This window comes from Rhinolophus hipposideros (genome assembly GCF_964194185.1).
Source record: "Rhinolophus hipposideros genome assembly, chromosome: 6".
NCBI lineage: Eukaryota > Metazoa > Chordata > Mammalia > Chiroptera > Rhinolophidae > Rhinolophus > Rhinolophus hipposideros.
The window spans coordinates 72,399,625-72,412,352 of NC_138052.1; the positions used below are offsets into that span (position 1 = coordinate 72,399,625).

General features: G+C 35.4%; 1 protein-coding gene across 2 annotated transcripts in view; it reads right to left on the bottom strand.

The window, feature by feature from the left end:
* The window catches only part of ICA1L (islet cell autoantigen 1 like), a 59,882-nt gene extending 47,793 nt beyond the window's left edge, over positions 1-12,089 (bottom strand). Inside the window, exons 1-2 of one of the 2 annotated variants that reach the window (XM_081051450.1) lie at positions 11,951-12,089; positions 5,048-5,192 (exon numbers count right to left, since the gene is read on the bottom strand). In XM_081051450.1, coding sequence (XP_080907576.1) covers positions 5,048-5,070 — 23 coding nt within the window. In that variant the 5' untranslated portion in view covers positions 5,071-5,192; positions 11,951-12,089. Of the gene's footprint in view, positions 1-5,047; positions 5,193-11,629; positions 11,844-11,950 lie in introns of those variants that run through there. The other variant, XM_081051451.1, reaches the window with a different exon arrangement.
* Positions 12,090-12,728: the final 639 nt, after the last annotated feature.

Here is a 12,728-nt window from a genome sequence, read left to right on the forward strand (position 1 = left end):
GGTTATAGAGTTGTCTCCACTTCACCTTCAGGTTCCCACTTCTACAGTGTATTATACTGATATTTTAGGGCCTCTGATATCTGAAATACTGTTGATACAATCAGTAAGCTGAAGGAACATTGTACTGGAAACACTTTTAATTTCTACCAAGCTGCAAAAACTGAACTCCCAGATGCTGGGGCCTACTTTTATAGTAAGAGCTCCACCCATCCATTTCAGCCCCACTCACCACTTTGTTTTTCTATTTTGTTTCTGGTCCACATTTATCTTCTTATCTAGCCAAGATATGTATTTTGGGGTTTCCTTTTTTTTTTAGTGATTACTATGAGTTTGGAACAACTTTACTATGCCATCTTAACTAAAACTCTTTAATTCTAGTAAGAGTACATTATTTTTAATTGAGTACAGTCACTACCTGGAACACTTTATTCATTTAAAAATTTTTAGCTATCTCCTGGATTTAGAGTATAAATCTTAAAATAAAACAAGTCAGTATTCTCTTTAGAGGTAGTTCTGTACTCACTTTACTTATGACATCTCATTAATGTCACATCCCTGAAAAGCAAGCAAAACAGACGGATGGTAACGTGCAAACTGAAGCACTGAAATCCCCGTGAGAAAAATAATCTGTGAAGACTTTTGACTAAATACAACATTATTGTTTGATGCAGTTAAGGAAATACAACAGACAGGTTTGCTATTTAATATTAATGTAGTATTTCTAATTACTCGGTCTCCCAAGCCATTAATTTTCTTACAAACATAATCAGCATTTCCTAAAAAGATCAGTTTGTTAATCATTCAGTTTTGAGGGGAAAAACTGATAGGAAACTCCCAAATGTCTACAGACATTTTCTCTGCAGTGGAGTGATAGTTTTCTGTAGTTTCCAAAATTAGTACAATTAACGTATAACTAGCTTTTGAATAATTCTTATTATTGTAAATAATGTTTACTAGATTATGAAGCCAGTTGTATCTTTTTGGTTTTATCATTTTAATATTTTATTTATTACTATGCAACACTAGGAAGCCCTTATGCAAAGGTGAGTCATTCATGTATTGTTAAATATATATCAAGTACTCACACTTTTATGTAGCAATTTAACTTATCTGAAAATTGTCTAAAAATTGTCTGTATTTAAAATAGCTATTAAAAAGACTATGTATTAAATCACATATATATTATTTGTAAGGGAGCTCCTAGTCCCCTCTCCTGCCAACAATCTCACACCTAATTAATAAGGGAAATAGGATTAGAATTTAGACGTGAGAGGTACCATGAGTGAAATATTGAAGAAAAGCAGAGATTTTAATGGTGTGAGGCAAGGAAATGTCATTCTAAATATTGGCTGAAAAAAAGAAAGGTAGATTGATTGTACAGATCTCTACACTTTAGGAGATAACGAGACAATGAAGGTTTTGAGCAGCAGAAAGACTCAACAGAAAGTTCAGAACAATCTTTCCATAGTCTAGACAGAATCTAATAAGAGTCTGGACCAAGGACATTAGCATAAGAATAGAGATGAAGGAAGACTCTATAGAACTTGGTTAGTAATGACTTAACAGTTTGCCTCTGAAAAGTGAAGGCAATTAGGAGAAGAAACTACCTAAGTGAGAACATTATGCATTTGATATGTGACATTCTGAGTTTGAAATGATAAGGGACATCTGAATTTACAGAAATAATCTAACAAACAATGTAAAAAGTAGTAATAAAGATAGTTTCAAGCTTAGGTCTCTAGTCAGATTACATATATTGAAACTAATAGCTCTACTATTTAGTAGCTATTTGAGTTACATCAATCTCTGACCTTTAGTTTTCTCATCAGTAAAACAGGAACAATGAAGTATTAATAAATAGACTGTAATAAGAATTAAATGAGAAAATACATGTAAAGCACTTGGCAATAGACACTTAAATCACATAATTGAAAGAAATTAAAAACAACTTCAGAGGTTATCTAGTTCAACTTTCTATTATGGTTCAAAAGGAATAGACACTTCCATACAATGAGAGACCACTAAAAGAATTTTAAAAATCTTATTCATGAGTGAGAGTATAAAACAACCGTGTTTCCCTGAATATAAGACCTAGCTGGACAATCAGCTCTAATGCGTCTTTTGGAGCAAAAATTAATATAAGATCCAGTGTTGTGTTGTATTGTATTGTATTGTATTGTATTGTATTGTATTGTATTAAAGACTGGGTCTTATAGTTAAATAAGACTGGGTCTTATATTAATTTATATTAATATGTGCTTATTAAACAGTTTTCATAAGTAAAATAGCTTTTTTTTTGACTGACCAATATGAAATTGGGAACAATAGACCATTTTGACCTACAAATTCAACAATTTTATATAATTCAACCTAAGAAAAAGAATTCAAACAACTTTACTATGTGATCTAACTCACCTCAGAACAGAGTGGTTTGTGGTCAAATGATCTGCCTCACCAAGAACACCTCTCAATTCAATTCAGGGATCTAGACGTACTGCAAACTGTAGCCTGCTAGCAAATTAGTCCTTCGCTGCTTTCTTGCTACTACAGCAGAGTTTAGTATATCAAGCAGATTGCATGGCCCACAAAGCTAAAATTATTGACTATCTGGCTTTTTATAGAAAAAGGTTACACATCTCTGATCCAGACCATGGTTCTCAAAGTATAGTCTGAAGGGTTGTAAGTCTCTCTAAGCTTTACTGTTTGTAATAAGACACTGAGTAGGCTTTGTTCATATGTATGTATACACACACACACACACACACACACAAATATACACTATATATATAAATATATATATATATATATATATTTATATATATGTTTGTATGTATGTATGTGTGTATTGCTTGATTAATCTTTCAACTGTCCATTAATTCAGAAATGGTTTTGACTCTAGCAAATCAATGAGTAGATTATGTTACAGGGTCTTTGTATGTCCCTTTTCATGGATGAAATAAACTGAAGCTTGCTGAAATTATTAGGGGTTACTTGTATGAAAGAAACTATCAAGTCACAGATTGAGAATCTGCTCCTCAAACTGCCCTGTGCTTTATATTATGTAAAGCACCAGCTTTAATATCAGACTAGAATCGCATCCAGGTTATAAACATGAATCCTTTACAATAGGTGACCTTAATTGTTAGTTAGACAAATATGGTTACTGAGAAACTAGAACCATTACAGGACTAGAGTAGTTGAAATTTACAAGTACACTGAGACATGAACTAGTGCAGAACTAATTAGCTGAAATTTCCAAATAGTCTCAATGAGAAATTCAGTTCCATGCGTATATTAAGTGCCAACTTTGTCCTGGATGCTACACTTGGCACTGCAATCATACACCAATAAGACATTGATCGGATAACATTAAATTAAATGCGAAACTGTTTTTATCTAAAGTAGTAAGACTATGGCTATTACCTCCATTCCATCATACACCCCAAAATCTCATACTAAGCAGGTTAAGTTGCCCATAGAGAGGTTACCACTTCATTCCATTATTCTTATAAAAGGACTAGAGCTTAATCATTTTTCAAAAAGAATTCAAAATTATATAAAAGGTAGAGTCTTAGAGACAGCTTAGGATATTTAAAAGTTCCCAATAATCTTAGTACTACTACTTACTTTAATAAAATGGTCATTATACTTGTAGAACCCTTGACAATTTAAAAAACATTTTTACACATTTTATCTCTTTTGATCCTAATGAGAACCCTGAAAGCTAGAAATGGCAGATTTTATTAGTCCAGTTTTATAGATGAGACTGCTGAGGCTCTGTCAAATTAAGGGAAATTTCTCAAGGATACAAATACATTAAGAACATTCTGATACTTAGCACACATCCAGATCTTTTGACTCCAAAAGTAGTGTTCTTTTCCAATTTAAAGGTGGAAAAGTGCGATTAAAAGCTGTCTCCTCTCTTATAGTGAGTTAAATATAAAATATTAATTTCCTAATTTTAACCTATAGGTTTCTAGGAATTACGTAAATAAAAAAGGGTGTTGCTTTTAAGAATGAAAACAAGAGATATGGATCATTAACAAAAATTGACAAAGCCTACATTGCAAACTACATTTGAATTTCTAGTTATAGTACGAATTATTTTTATATAAGTAGTCTATAATTTTAGTAGTCATCATAATTTTATTCTGTAAAGAAAAGGCCACATAAAAAAGACTAATTGATATTATTTTTTAACAAAAATTTTATGGTTCAGGATTATTATCTATTTATCTTTCTGAAAGATTTAAGAATTTACTATAGAGATATAATTAATTTACTTACAGCTCTTTTGTCATATCATTTCATAAAGAACATATGGGTAGCGTTTAAAACAGATTATTAGAAAATAAGACTTGAAAAGTGCTGATGAAATAAATAAGACCATTCAAAATATAAACAATATATTGAGAAGAGTAAGTGAACTAGAGAAGAAAATATTGTATTTTGAAAGAATGGCAGAAAACTGTATTTCAAATGCTTTTGATAGTTTAAAGTGTCAAACACTAAGTTTTTACATTAAAATGACATTAAAGCTAATCCCTTATGAAACTTTAGAATTATATTTCCAACTTTATTGTAAATTCCAGGCCAATACCTCTCCCAATCCTCTGCCCAATGTACCCAAGTGCAGAACCACTCATATTCTATAAACAAGAATATACAGTATACAAATATTTTAAGTTCTAAATTCTTTGTATTTGATTGACAATAATTTTAAAGGTCAGTATTGAGAATAACCTGGAAGGGAAAGAACTTGCCCTTTCAGATATTAAAATACATTATAAGGGTGCCTGTTAAAAATGCAGATTGATCAAATGCACACCTGCTTTTCCTTCCCAAACCAACTAAAGTAACAGTAAAGGTATAAAACAAAAAAGTAATCTATTAATCTCTAAATATAGAGAATAAGTATACTGACAAAAGCAGATAAGCGACTTCAATAAATTTTTGGAAGACAGTAGAGAAAGTAAAAACTTAAGATGCTAACAGAGAAACACTAATGAGAAGTGAATAATTACCTCTCAGAATATGAAAGACTCACCATCTGGAAGTGGAAGGATTCATTGAAGTCTGTAAACAGCTGGCTGGACCCTGAGGCCCCTCCCTAATCTGTGTCACTCAATGGAAGTTGAAGAAATCTAACCAGGAAAGCTCTGGACTTGGGCACACCAACAAAGCACAGTGGCCTGAAAACAAAATGATTAAATGAAAATTAATACATACTAAATCGTAGAATGTCTAGCTCTTTTCCACCTTCCTTGTTCACCAGTAGCAAAGCATTTACACACACACACACACACACACACACACACACACACACACCCTCCGCTCCTCAGAAATGACTGGAACATTTTTTTTTCTCTGGAAAAAATTAAAAACTCCAGAGAAAAGGAGTATTTCATTTGAACATTCTAAAAGGATGAGTCTTTGTTATTCACACTAAAGCAAAACTCACCAGTGGACAAGCTCACTCATATATACAAAGCTTCCAATTAGCTTTGTTATAGTCTTATTCTTAAATATAAATGGAGACTCAAATATACCCAAATAGCTGAGGAAAGTCTCCATCAAGAAAGACCTCTGACCTAAACCAACAAAAGTAAAAAAAGCTGAAAGGAAACAAAGACAATATAGGGATCAAAACAAAACATAACCCTCTAATTAATCTCCTCAGGGAGCTAAGTAAAGACACTGCTTCCATTAAAAAACAACAAAACAAGCAAACAAACAAACAACAGATTACCACTATAGTAAGGAATAGTAAAGGAAAGGAATAGTAAAAGAATATGAAAGAACTCTTGGGCAAAAAACCAGGATAGCTGAAATTTTTAAAACTTTAATGAAAGTGTTGAAAAATATCTCAGAAAGTAGAACCATAAAAAAGGTAAGAAAGTAAGAGACTGTCCAAAAAGTCCAATATTTGACTACCGGAGATTACTTACAGGAGAAAATAATTTAAGAAACTTTCCTATAACTGAAGGACCCAAATCTCCATACAAAAAGATTTACTCCAAAATGCATTATTGTGAACTTTTAGGCAACCAGGGATAAAAAAAATCCTGAAGGTTTTAAGAGAGAAAAAAGGTCATGATGGGGGTCAAAATAAGAGCAGAGTTCTCAAAAGCAGCAGTACAAGATGGAAGAGTGCAATATCCAATTCAGAAGAGCAATGAAGGGAAGGCCCAAGATGACTAGCTGCATAGAACAAGCAGCCCATATTCAAGCAGAAGATGAAAAACTCTGGAAAAGAGATCTCTGTGAAACATAACTGATATGTTTGAGCATACTAAAGTCTTAATATAGCAGAAACGTTAGAACAATCAGGAAAAGAAAATCAATGGTATTCAGAAAATTAGGTAAATAAAAAAAGCCATTACTAACTCTAAGAAATGAAGGAAAAGGATATTCAAAAAAGGAGGAACAGTTATAGGGCATGATTGTTTCAATACGTAATAGTTTACAGTAATGTAAACACTTGATTTAGTAAAGACGGTAGTATAGTTATATTGGGGGAGGGCAAGTGGAGATAGTGGTGGTGAAGGATAGCTAAGTCCTCATCTACCATATGGAAAGTAAGCAGATAAGGTCTTAAGTTAATAAATCAAAAAGCAGCATATAAACATAAGATTTAGAAGGATGGTCAGAGGAACAGAAGGCTTGAAGGTTGATGCCACTGTAGATTGGAACTGAGGCAGGAATGAGAGGACTGCTTTTACACATTATAATCCTTTAATGTTGGACTTTTAAAAGTCATGTATATATACTTTAATAAAATAACAATTATTAAAATAAAACTGAATGTGAACCTTACTAATTAAAACAGAACAGTACTGACACCAAAACAGAAAGCAGTAAAACAAAACAAAAAATCCACAAAGAGACCAAAATATATAAAATAATGTAGTGTATAAAATACATTAACTTTCTATGGCTGCTATAACAAATTACCACAAATTTGGTTTAAAACAATAGAAATTTATTCTCTCACAGTTCTGGAGGCCAGAAGTCTGAAATCAAGCTACAGGCAAGGATGGGAGGCTCTAGGGGAGAATACTTCCTTCCTTCCCTCTTCCAGCGTCTGGTGGCTGCTGGTAGACATTGGCTAATGGCAACATAACTCCAATCTCTGCCTGTCTTTACATCACCTTCTCTGTGTATGTATTTAATCCCTCTCTTCCTCTCTCTAAAGTGAAGACACTTATAATGGCATTTAAGACCCTCCCAGGTGATCCAGAATACTCTCATGTCAAGATTCTTAACTGAATCACATCTACAAAAACTTTAACATATGATTCCAGGAATTAGGACCTGTTTTCCTTTGGGGTCCCATTGAACTCACTACAATCAATGTAGCATTTCAAATCAGTAGGAAAGGGATGTTTTATTCAATAAATATTGTTGGGACAATTAACCGTCTATTTAAAAAAAATTCTTTCTTAGTTAATGTAAGGATGGTTTAAAATTTAAATGTTAAAAACTTATAACAGTACTATCAATAAGTACTGTAAGTACTATCAATTAGTATCAATAACTAATATATATATATATATATATATATATATATATATATATATATTTGTGGAAAACTGCTTTAGAGAGAGCATTTGAAAACTGTACCATCCATCAGCCAATTGAAGAGAGATGATGATAATGTATCCAGTCTCCTAGCTCAGCCTCTAAAGCAGTTCCAATGGCCAATGGGAGGGGGTTGAGAAGATTCCTCTTATACCATTCTTGGGCAAAGAGCAGGCCAGAATATAACTGCCCCTTTCAACAATAAATAACATGAAAAATAAGTAACACGGAAAAGTAGCATTGCAAGAAAATAAGAAGGAGGGGCCATAATGTGAAAAAGAAAAAATACATACACATTTGAAGAACTACTTTGTAAAATGGTTTAAAGAAAAACTGCTCTGCATGCAGATAAATAAAACATAACTCCATAAAACAGATGTGAAAAGAGAGCTGAAGGAAGCAAAAGATAAAAGAAAAAGGAAGAGGAAAAAATTCCATAGAACTTGAAACCACATTAGAAACAACTCCAAGTAGAATAGATACTTCAGAAAACCAAATTAATAACGTATGACAAGCTTGGGAAAACATTCAGAATGAAGATTACAAGATAAACATAGCTAGATTCGAACAAAGTGGTTAGATAGAACAAAGATGATAGATTTGGTAGACAAACTATTGAGATCTAACGTAAGTAATAGTCTTGAACAAAGAGACAGACCAAATATTCAAGGATATAAAGCTGAAAACTGAAGAGGCTCATCATGTTCCAGAAAAAATTATTAGAAAATGATTAATAGAAAATGATTAAGACTAAGATATATTATGGAATGTTGCTGCATTTTAAGGATAAATAAAAATGCTATTAGCATCTACACAGAAGAAACAGGGCCACCTACAAATTAAATAATTTATGCTAGACTCAGACATCTCCTCAGCAACATTAGATAATGGATAAAAGTGAGTACTCTGAACAGTGCTAAAGGAAAAAGAATATTAGATGGAATTTTCTACTTAGCTGGAATGTAATTTAATGGATATATAACATTCCATTGTATGGATGCACTATAATTCATTTAACTGGTCTATTATTGAAAGATATTTAAATTGTTTCCAGAATTATATTATTTCAAACCATGCTGCAATGAATAAACATATATGTATCATTCAAAATACATGCAAGTATACCTATAAGATAATTCCTGGAAGTATAATGGCTGAATCAAAAAGTATATGAATTTAAAACATTTTTCATTTTGCTAAATTGTCCTTCATAGAGATTTGACCATTTTTATGCCTACAGTAATATAAAAAGTGCTTGTTCACTACAATTTACCATCACATTGTATTATTAAATTTTCTGATCTTTTCCAACCTTATTGATAAAAAAATTGAAAAAAAAATTATTTTTTGCTAAAGTAATAATTTGCAATTATCTTACCACATTTCATCAATTGAAAGCACCATCATTTGAAAGGTGCATAATTATTTTATGTATCTCTATATAAGAAAAAGAGTTACAAAGTCAACTATGCTTTTAAATCATCAATTGTCAGATACATAAAAGGTTTAGATTTCAGAAATTATTTCAGAGATGTGAAAATATGAACAGGTGCTTCATAGGATTAATAAAATATGGTATTTGAGTAAGGCAGACATAAAAGGGTCAATTTATCAGAAAGACATAGCAATCTTAAATGTGTATGTGACTAATAACAAACCTATCAAATCCAAGAAAAAGTGGGCAGAACTAGAGGGAGAAATAAACAAATCTACAATCATAATTAGAGACTTAACAGTCACCCCCCCCCCAGAGTGACAAAATAAGGAGACATAAAAATGTGACTATATAAAAGGTTTGAGCAACACTTTAACCAAGTTGACCCTAATTGACATTTATAGACCATTCCACTAACCATTGGCCAAAAATCCACTTTTTTCCTCAAGAACCCTGGGAACATTAACCAAGATAGGTCATAAGCTAGACAGAAAAAAAAAAAAAAACAACCCTCAATAAATTTAAAGGTACTGAAATAATACAGAGTATGTTCTTTGACCACATGACGAATTTAGAAATCAGTAACAATGATCTATCTAGAAAATTCCCAAATATTCAATAAGAGAGAAAATCCAACAGTCAAAAGATTGGTTCATTTGAAAAAAAAACTACTAAAATAATAAGTTTTCAGCAAGACTGATCAATAAAAAAATAAAAAAATATGAATGACCAATATCAGGTGGGCAGGGAGAGAATGGGTACAGCAGAAAAAGAACTTTAGCTTTATTGGAAATGTTTTATTTCTTAAGTTAAAAAATACTTGAAAGAAAAATGACACAATGTTAACAGTTGTTTGTTGGCTATTGTAAATACAGAGGGTGTCAAAAAATATATACACATTTTAAGAATGGAAAAAAAGGTATTAAAATTGTAATATTCAATATATACTGATAACAAAAGAAGAATACAAGTCATGTGTATACATTTTTTGGCACCCCCAGTATATGTATTGTGGTACTTAAGTCTTTGTTTTTACATTTTTAAATCTAAACTAAATCAACACAAAAAGCAATTTTTAAAATCAAAGTGTTATTTGCAAACTAGTCAACAATGGCAAAATACTGCTACTACTAATAAAAATGATAATAATGAATTACATGAAAGTGACTAACTTTTAATAGTGAATAATGGAGTCAAACAGAAGGCTGAAAAGTTTGACTTCAGAAAAAATGGAAAAACTTAACAGATGAATGAAAAACAGTGCAAAAAGGGAACAACGATATTATTAAATAACAAACGCCAGTTCGGATGAGGAAATCTTTCCAGTTATAGACATATTTAAGTTTCCCCCTCACCCCATCTGTTGTTAAAGAATATAAAAAGAATAAAAATTTATAGGAGCCACAGTGAGTACTGAAAAAGGTAAACTATAAAAATAAAAAAAGTTTAAATATAGGATGTATCACAGAATGAAATAAAAAAGTTTGACAGTATAGAACAAAACAATATATTATGTGTTTTATATCTGATATTTAATTTTTGATATTTGGTCCTAGTTCGGTCACTGGTATAAATTTAGTTTCATAATACATATTTCTAATCACACTGTGGCTTCCTAGTTTATCTACTGGGCTATGTTTGCAGTTTTTGCACTTTGGACTGGCTGATCTCTGAGCACCCATCTAACTCTAAAATTATGATGATTTGTCTGGCAATTATAATTACTGGTAATTAGAACAGTGTCTTGCATACAACTGTTTCAATGGCAGATGTACCATCATTTGGCATTATTAATACAGTAATTTCAAAGAACACTGAGTATATTAGGCACTGGCCACAAATATAAAACGATTAAAAATTGTCATATAAACATATACACATACCATCATTTGGCCAATAAATAAATAATTAATTCTTACTAAAGGAAGAGGCACCTGTGGCTACTCCATAAATATTGATGTGAAGATATCACCTTACAGTATTTTGCCTATGTTGCCTGAGTCAGAACCAAATAAATCAAGACATGAATAGAGAAAACCGAAACCATGGATCAACGTTATCTTCTCAATGAGCTATTTCACAGGGACCCATAGTTTCCAATAGCTTTTATGCTCTGTACATCAAGATCACCTAATACATGAAAAATAGTCCCACCCCCTCTACTGGCAACCCCACAGCATTGCGGGTTCGTTGCCAGGATCGATTTTTTTCGCCTCTCTCCATCTTTTCTCAGAGCCTCTGGTAACTGACAAATGACATCATCTGGGCACCTGACCGGATCATCCGCGTCTCCACCAGCCGAATCCGTGCGTGGGGCTGGGCTCACGGCTTCAGCCCACAGGAATTGTGCACGGAAACCTTCCGGAGCTCGCGCATGCCACAGTTCGCCTCACACCTCACATCGACTTATGTTCTGTTTTAAATCACCACCTGCCACTTAGCTTCTCAAGAAAGCATTCTCATTACAAAATAACGGCATAAAAATAAGCACAGAAAAGAGTCCGCAGGAAAACACCTAAAGGCTGTGCGCATTCGTCTCTAATGGAAGGATCTCCATGCACCTTTGAGAAAAATTATCTAAACCGGCCTCAGGCCGCGGCGCGTGTTCGCTACCGGGACGAGCACGGGGAGAAGCTCCTTCCGTCCAGAGAGGACCCAGCCATGTCTAAACCCAGTCCTTGCCGGGTCTGCCCGGAGGAGCTCGGACCACGACCTCGTCCGGGAGGGAGGCCTCAGGGCCAGAATCCCCGAGGGAACCGGGAGGCCGGGGAGGCCCCGAGAAACCGCGTGCGTGCGTGGCGGACCCCTCCCGCCGCGACTCCACCTCAGGGCGTCGCCATGGAAACGGGTTTGTCCTCAGTCCCAGCCCCGGAGGGCGCGGCCCGATCGCCGCCCCGGACCCAGTGGGGCCGAGGGGAGGCCTCAGACGCTCACCGCGACGCCGAGGCCGCGACGCTCGGGTCCTCCGTCGCCTCCGGTCGCTCCCGGCCGCGCGTGAGTCCGCCCCGGCACCCGCTCCCGCCGCCGCCGCCGTCCGCGAGCCCCGCGACGCCGCCGGGCCGCTCCCGCAGCTCGCGCCCCTCTGCACCGGTGCGTGGAGGTGTCGGGCTGTGAGAGGCTGTGGGAGGCGGGAGATTTAAACCCGGCTGCGACGCCGCGCTGCCCTCGGCGCCCCCGCCCGGGCGTCCGCCTTCACTTCCCTCTTGCTGTCGCCTAACCCGACGGGGCCCCGGTAAACTCCGGGAGCCTCTGCGGTCCTTCTTGGCCGAACTCCTCGTTACTTAGTCCAGCGAAATGACAAACCCCGCACCGGTCAGAACATCAGCGCGAGGAACTGAGTGTGAGACCGCCGAGGCGTGGTCAAGTGGGAGGAATTCTCGGCTTCCTCGTCTTAGCCCTTAGCTCCCGTCCGCCCCCCCCCCAGGCCCCCACGGCACCCGACTGAGGGATGGCGCCCTCCGTGCCATCCGTGCGAGGCTCTAAGCTTCCGAGCCTGGGTCATGCCTGTGTCCTCAGCAGCTTCGCAGTACCAGTGCCTGCGCGCGGGAAATGTTCACGTTCTATAGTTAACTCTCATTTTAAAGTTTTGAAGAGGATTAACAACTGTTTAATAACTGACCTCACATACACCTACTTTGTTGTCTTAAATGTCTTCAGGAGCAAAGGGTAAAATGTGAGCCTAAAAACCTCAGGAAAAAAAAAAAAGGAAACA